Source organism: Lampetra fluviatilis, unplaced genomic scaffold, assembly GCF_964198595.1.
Source record: "Lampetra fluviatilis unplaced genomic scaffold, kcLamFluv1.1 SCAFFOLD_199, whole genome shotgun sequence".
In the NCBI taxonomy this organism is placed as follows: Eukaryota; Metazoa; Chordata; class Hyperoartia; order Petromyzontiformes; family Petromyzontidae; genus Lampetra; species Lampetra fluviatilis.
This window is the reverse complement of record NW_027620530.1, coordinates 97,501-105,000: the sequence shown is the minus strand read 5'-3', so window position 1 is coordinate 105,000 and position 7,500 is coordinate 97,501. Positions and strand designations below refer to the sequence as shown.

At 49.2% G+C, this 7,500-nt stretch overlaps 1 protein-coding gene across 1 annotated transcript in view; it reads left to right on the top strand.

The window, feature by feature from the left end:
* Positions 1–877: 877 nt before the first annotated feature.
* Positions 878–7,500, top strand: part of LOC144954023 (uncharacterized) — a 10,226-nt gene continuing 3,603 nt past the window's right edge. The window contains exons 1-6 of the mRNA XM_078884605.1: positions 878–930; positions 2,302–2,443; positions 3,650–3,708; positions 5,161–5,302; positions 6,582–6,640; positions 7,450–7,500. The exon at positions 7,450–7,500 is cut by the window's right edge and continues 58 nt beyond it. Of these exons, the coding sequence (XP_078740731.1) occupies positions 878–930; positions 2,302–2,443; positions 3,650–3,708; positions 5,161–5,302; positions 6,582–6,640; positions 7,450–7,500 (506 nt within the window). The remainder of the gene's footprint in view (positions 931–2,301; positions 2,444–3,649; positions 3,709–5,160; positions 5,303–6,581; positions 6,641–7,449) is intronic.

The following is a 7,500-nucleotide window of genomic DNA, read 5'->3' as shown; positions in this document are numbered from 1 at the left end:
GGTGAGTGTGTGAGAAGGTCATCCTGGTGAGTGGTGGTGGTGAGTGTGTGGGTGGTGAGTGGGTGAGTGTGAGTGGGGTGAGTGTGAGTGGTGAGTGAGTGGGTGAGTGTGGTGAGTGGTGGTGAGTGTGAGTGGGGTGAGTGGGTGAGTGGTGAGTGTGTGAGAAGGTCATCCTGGTGAGTGGTGGTGAGTCTGGTGGGTGGGTGAGAATGCGAGAGTGTGAGTGGTGAGTGTGTGAGAGTGAGTGGTGAGTGTGTGAGAGTGAGTGGTGAGTGGGTGAGTGTGGTGAGTGTGTGGGTGGGTGAGTGTGTGAGTGGTGAGTGGGTGAGAGTGTGAGAAGATCATCCTGGTGAGTGGTGGTGGTGAGTGTGTGGTGAGTCTGGTGAGTGGGTGGTGAGTGGTGAGAGTGTGAGTGGTGAGTGTGTGAGTGTGTGTGGTGAGTTTGTGAGTGTGCGTGGTGAATGTGTGAGAAGGTCATCCTGGTGAGTGGGTGGTGAGTGGGTGAGAGTGCGAGAGTGTGAGTGGTGTGTGTGAGCGTGCGAGTGTGTGTGTGTGTGTGAGTGAGTGAGTGAGTGCGTGTGTGCTGTGTGTGTGTGTGTGTGTGCTGTGTGTGTGTGTGTGTGCGTGTGTGTGTGCGTGTGTGTGTGCGTGTGTGTGAGCGTGTGAGCGTGTGAGCGTGCGTGCGTGCGTGTGAGCGAGTGTGTGCTGTGTGAGTGAGTGCATGTGTGCTGTGTGTGTGAGTGTGCTGTGTGTGTGTGAGTGCGTGCGTGAGTGTGCTGTGTGCTGTGTGTGAGTGCGTGAGTGTGGGCGTGTGTGTGCGTGTGTGGCTTCTCACTGGACCCCTTTGCCCCTCTCCCTGGCACCGCCTCAGTCGGAGATGGAGCGCCAGAAGCTGCTGGCGCGCTTTGCCGAGCTGAAGGATCATGAAGCGTGAGTCGCCCCGTTCTGTAGTGTGTAGTGTAGTGTATAGTGTAGTGTATAGTAGTGTAGTGTGTAGTGTAGTGTATAGTGTAGTGTATAGTAGTGTAGTGTGTAGTGTAGTAACAATAGTGTAGTGTATAATAGTGTAGTGTATCTTAGTGTAGTGTGTAGTGTAGTGTATAGTGTAGTGTACTAGTACAGCACTAGTGTATAGTGTAGTGTATAGTGTAGTATACTAGTATATAATAGTGTAGTGTGTAGTGTAGTGTATAGTGTATCTTAGTGTAGTGTGTAGTGTGTAGTATATAGTGTATAGTGTAGTGTATCTTAGTGTAGTGTATCTTAGAGTAGTGGATAGTGTAGTGTAGTGTATAGTGTATTGTATGATAGTGTAGTGTGTAGTGTATAGTGTATTGTATAATAGTGTAGTGTATAGTGTAGTGTGTAGTGTATCTTAGTGTAGTGTATAATAGTGTAGTGTAGTGTATAGTGTATTGTATAATAGTGTAGTGGATAGTGTAGTGTAGTATATAGTGTATAGTGTAGTGTATCTTAGTGTAGAGTGTAGTGTATAGTGTAGTGTATAGTAGTGTAGTGTATAGTAGTGTAGTGTATAGTAGTGTAGTGTATAGTAGTGTAGTGTATAATCGTGTAGTCTATAATAGTGTAGTGAATAGTGTATAGTAGTGTATAGTAGTTTATAGTAGTGTATAGCAAAGTGTTCAGCATTGGCAGCGTGGGGTGTTGGGTCTTTATGGGTCTCTGTGTGTCTCTATGGGTCTATGTGTGTCTGTGTGTGTCTCTACAGGTCTCTGTGTCTCTATGAGTATTTATGGGTCTTTATGGGTCTCTGTGTGTCTCTATGGGTCTATGTGTGTCTGTGTGTGTCTCTACAGGTCTCTGTGTGTCTCTATGAGTATTTATGGGTCTTTATGGGTCTCTGTGTGTCTCTATGGGTCTATGTGTGTCTGTGTGTGTCTCTACAGGTCTCTGTGTCTCTATGAGTATTTATGGGTCTTTATGGGTCTCTGTGTGTTGCTGTGCATCTCTATGGATCTATGTATCTCTGTGTCTCTCTAGAGGTACCTGTGTATCTCTATGGGTCTTTATGGGTCTATGTGTGTATCTATGGGTCTCTGTGGTTCTGTATCTCTATGGGTCTCTGTGTATCTCTATGTGTCTCTATGTATCTCTATGGGTCTCTATGCATCTCTATGTATCTCTGTGTCTGTATGCATCTCTCTCCACTGGACATTTGTGACAAAAACCTGCGGTGTGAATGATGACGATCTTCTGACGTTACCCCACTCCCCCATGCCCCCACCCCACCCCCCATGCCCCCACCCCCCCTCGTGTCGCCACCATCACCATCATCATCAGCGGTGGTGGTGAGGGACAGGCCGCCAGCGTGCAGCCGGTGCTGGAGCACAACCGGAGTCTGCACGAGGCCAACGTCCAGCTGAGCAGGGAGCTGCAGGTGCCTGTGGATCACACGGCGCACCTGCAGGAGAAGCTCATGGTGGTGAGTGGTGGTGGTGGTGAGTGGGTGTGAGTGGTGAGTGGGTGAGTGTGGTGAGTGTGTGAGTGGTGAGTGAGTGGGTGAGTGTGGTGAGTGTGTGAGTGGTGAGTGTGTGAGAAGGTCATCCTGGTGAGTGGTGGTGGTGAGTGAGTGAGTGAGAGTGTGAGAAGGTCGTGGTGGTGAGTGGTGAGTGAGTGAGTGGGTGAGTGTGGTGAGTGTGTGAGTGGTGAGTGGTGAGTGTGTGAGTGGTGAGTGTGTGAAAAGGTCATCCTGGTGAGTGGTGGTGGTGAGTGTGAGTGGGGTGAGTGTGAGTGGTGAGTGTGTGGGTGGTGAGTGGGTGAGTGGTGGTGGTGAGTGTGAGTGGGGTGAGTGGTGAGTGTGTGGGTGGTGAGTGGGTGAGTGTGGTGAGTGGTGGTGGTGGTGAGTGTGAGTGGGGTGAGTGGGTGAGTGTGGTGAGTGGTGGTGGTGAGTGTGAGTGGGGTGAGTGGGTGAGTGGTGAGTGTGTGAGAAGGTCATCCTGGTGAGTGGTGGTGAGTCTGGTGGGTGGGTGAGAATGCGAGAGTGTGAGTGGTGAGTGTGTGAGAGTGAGTGGTGAGTGTGTGAGAGTGAGTGGTGAGTGGGTGAGTGTGGTGAGTGTGTGGGTGGGTGAGTGTGTGAGTGGTGAGTGGGTGAGAGTGTGAGTGGTGAGTGTGTGAGTGTGTGAGTGTGTGAGAGTGAGTGGTGAGTTTGTGAGTGTGCGTGGTGAATGTGTGAGAAGGTCATCCTGGTGAGTGAGTGGTGAGTGGGTGGGTGGTGAGTGGGTGAGAGTGCGAGAGTGTGAGTGGTGTGTGTGAGCGTGCGAGTGTGTGTGTGTGTGAGTGAGTGAGTGCGTGTGTGCTGTGTGCGTGTGTGTGTGAGCGTGTGAGCGTGAGTGCGTGCGTGTGTGTGTGTGCGTGCGTGTGTGTGTGTGCGTGTGTGTGTGTGTGCGTGTGTGTGTGTGTGTGTGCGTGTGTGTGTGCGTGTGTGTGAGCGTGTGAGCGTGTGAGCGTGCGTGCGTGTGAGCGTGTGCTGTGTGAGTGAGTGCATGTGTGCTGTGTGTGTGAGTGTGCTGTGTGTGTGTGAGTGCGTGAGTGTGCTGTGTGCTGTGTGTGAGTGCGTGAGTGTGGGCGTGTGTGTGCGTGTGTGGCTTCTCACTGGACCCCTTTGCCCCTCTCCCTGGCACCGCCTCAGTCGGAGATGGAGCGCCAGAAGCTGCTGGCGCGCTTTGCCGAGCTGAAGGATCATGAAGCGTGAGTCGCCCCGTTCTGTAGTGTGTAGTGTAGTGTGTAGTGTAGTGTATAGTGTAGTGTATAGTAGTGTAGTGTGTAGTGTAGTAACAATAGTGTAGTGTATAATAGTGTAGTGTATCTTAGTGTAGTGTGTAGTGTAGTGTATAGTGTAGTGTACTAGTACAGCACTAGTGTATAGTGTAGTGTATAGTGTAGTATACTAGTATATAATAGTGTAGTGTGTAGTGTAGTGTATAGTGTATCTTAGTGTAGTGTGTAGTGTGTAGTATATAGTGTATAGTGTAGTGTATCTTAGTGTAGTGTATCTTAGAGTAGTGGATAGTGTAGTGTAGTGTATAGTGTATTGTATGATAGTGTAGTGTGTAGTGTATAGTGTATTGTATAATAGTGTAGTGTATAGTGTAGTGTGTAGTGTATCTTAGTGTAGTGTATAATAGTGTAGTGTAGTGTATAGTGTATTGTATAATAGTGTAGTGGATAGTGTAGTGTAGTATATAGTGTATAGTGTAGTGTATCTTAGTGTAGTGTGTAGTGTAGTGTATAGTGTAGTGTATAGTAGTGTAGTGTATAGTAGTGTAGTGTATAGTAGTGTAGTGTATAGTAGTGTAGTGTATAGTAGTGTAGTGTATAATCGTGTAGTCTATAATAGTGTAGTGAATAGTGTATAGTAGTGTATAGTAGTTTATAGTAGTGTATAGCAAAGTGTTCAGCATTGGCAGCGTGGGGTGTTGGGTCTTTATGGGTCTCTGTGTGTCTCTATGGGTCTATGTGTGTCTGTGTGTGTCTCTACAGGTCTCTGTGTCTCTATGAGTATTTATGGGTTTTTATGGGTCTCTGTGTGTCTCTATGGGTCTATGTGTGTCTGTGTGTGTCTCTACAGGTCTCTGTGTCTCTATGAGTATTTATGGGTCTTTATGGGTCTCTGTGTGTCTCTATGGGTCTATGTGTGTCTGTGTGTGTCTCTACAGGTCTCTGTGTCTCTATGAGTATTTATGGGTCTTTATGGGTCTCTGTGTGTCTCTATGGGTCTATGTGTGTCTGTGTGTGTCTCTACAGGTCTCTGTGTGTCTCTATGAGTATTTATGGGTCTTTATGGGTCTCTGTGTGTTGCTGTGCATCTCTATGGATCTATGTATCTCTGTGTCTCTCTAGAGGTACCTGTGTATCTCTATGGGTCTTTATGGGTCTATGTGTGTATCTATGGGTCTCTGTGGTTCTGTATCTCTATGGGTCTCTGTGTATCTCTATGTGTCTCTATGTATCTCTATGGGTCTCTATGCATCTCTATGTATCTCTGTGTCTGTATGCATCTCTCTCCACTGGACATTTGTGACAAAAACCTGCGGTGTGAATGATGACGATCTTCTGACGTTACCCCACTCCCCCATGCCCCCACCCCACCCCCCATGCCCCCACCCCCCCTCGTGTCGCCACCATCACCATCATCATCAGCGGTGGTGGTGAGGGACAGGCCGCCAGCGTGCAGCCGGTGCTGGAGCACAACCGGAGTCTGCACGAGGCCAACGCCCAGCTGAGCAGGGAGCTGCAGGTGGCTGTGGATCACACGGCGCACCTGCAGGAGAAGCTCATGGTGGTGAGTGGTGGTGGGTGTGAGTGGTGAGTGGGTGAGTGTGGTGAGTGTGTGAGTGGTGAGTGTGTGGGTGGTGAGTGGGTGAGTGTGGTGAGTGTGTGAGTGGTGAGTGTGTGAGAAGGTCATCCTGGTGAGTGGTGGTGGTGAGTGAGTGAGTGAGAGTGTGAGAAGGTCGTGGTGGTGAGGAGTGAGTGAGTGGGTGAGTGTGGTGAGTGTGTGGGTGGTGAGTGTGGTGAGTGTGTGAGTGGTGAGTGTGTGGGTGGGTGGTGAGTGTGTGAGAAGGTCATCCTGGTGAGTGGTGGTGGTGAGTGGGTGAGTGTGGTGAGTGGGTGAGTGTGTGAGTGGTGAGTGTGTGAGAAGGTCATCCTGGTGAGTGGTGGTGGTGAGTGGTGAGTGAGTGAGTGAGAGTGTGAGAAGGTCGTGGTGGTGAGTGGTGAGTGAGTGAGTGGGTGAGTGTGGTGAGTGTGTGAGTGGTGAGTGGTGAGTGTGTGAGTGGTGAGTGTGTGAGTGGTGAGTGTGTGAAAAGGTCATCCTGGTGAGTGGTGGTGGTGAGTGTGAGTGGGGTGAGTGGTGAGTGTGTGGGTGGTGAGTGGGTGAGTGTGGTGAGTGGTGGTGGTGGTGAGTGTGAGTGGGGTGAGTGGGTGAGTGTGGTGAGTGGTGGTGGTGAGTGTGAGTGGGGTGAGTGGGTGAGTGGTGAGTGTGTGAGAAGGTCATCCTGGTGAGTGGTGGTGAGTCTGGTGGGTGGGTGAGAATGCGAGAGTGTGAGTGGTGAGTGTGTGAGTGTGGTGAGTGTGTGGGTGGGTGAGTGTGTGAGTGGTGAGTGGGTGAGAGTGTGAGTGGTGAGTGTGTGAGTGTGTGAGTGTGTGAGAGTGAGTGGTGAGTTTGTGAGTGTGCGTGGTGAATGTGTGAGAAGGTCATCCTGGTGAGTGGGTGGGTGGTGAGTGGGTGAGAGTGCGAGAGTGTGAGTGGTGTGTGTGAGCGTGCGAGTGTGTGTGTGTGTGTGTGAGTGAGTGAGTGCGTGTGTGCTGTGTGCGTGTGTGTGTGAGCGTGTGAGCGTGAGTGCGTGCGTGTGTGTGAGCGTGTGAGCGTGTGAGCGTGCGTGCGTGCGTGTGAGCGTGTGCTGTGTGAGTGAGTGCATGTGTGCTGTGTGTGTGAGTGTGCTGTGTGTGTGTGAGTGCGTGAGTGTGCGGTGTGCTGTGTGTGAGTGCGTGAGTGTGGGCGTGTGTGTGCGTGTGTGGCTTCTCACTGGACCCCTTTGCCCCTCTCCCTGGCACCGCCTCAGTCGGAGATGGAGCGCCAGAAGCTGCTGGCGCGCTTTGCCGAGCTGAAGGATCATGAAGCGTGAGTCGCCCCGTTCTGTAGTGTGTAGTGTAGTGTATAGTGTAGTGTATAGTAGTGTAGTGTGTAGTGTAGTGTATAGTGTAGTGTATAGTAGTGTAGTAACAATAGTGTAGTGTATAATAGTGTAGTGTATCTTAGTGTAGTGTGTAGTGTAGTGTATAGTGTAGTGTACTAGTACAGCACTAGTGTATAGTGTAGTGTATAGTGTAGTATACTAGTATATAATGGTGTAGTGTGTAGTGTAGTGTATAGTGTATCTTAGTGTAGTGTGTAGTGTGTAGTATATAGTGTATAGTGTAGTGTATCTTAGTGTAGTGTATCTTAGAGTAGTGGATAGTGTAGTGTAGTAACAATAGTGTAGTGTATAGTGTATTGTATAATAGTGTAGTGGATAGTGTAGTGTGTAGTGTAGTGTAGTGTATAATAGTGTAGTGTGTAGTGTAGTGTAGTGTATAGTAGTGTAGTGTATAGTAGTGTAGTGTATAGTAGTGTAGTGTATAGTGTATTGTATAATAGTGTAGTGGATAGTGTAGTGTATAATAGTGTAGTGTAGTATATAGTGTATAGTGTAGTGTATCTTAGTGTAGTGTGTAGTGTAGTGTATAGTAGTGTAGTGTGTAGTGTAGTGTATAGTAATGTAGTGTATAGTGTAGTGTATAGTAGTGTATAGTAGTGTAGTGTATAATCGTGTAGTCTATAATAGTGTAGTGAGTAGTGTATAGTATATAGTAGTGTATAGCAAAGTGTTCAGCATTGGCAGCGTGGGGTGTTGGCACACGCCTAGCGCCCCCCCCCCATCTCCCCCACAGGTGCCGGCTTGACATCATGTCCCTAGTGGACACGCAGACTGATGAGGGGGG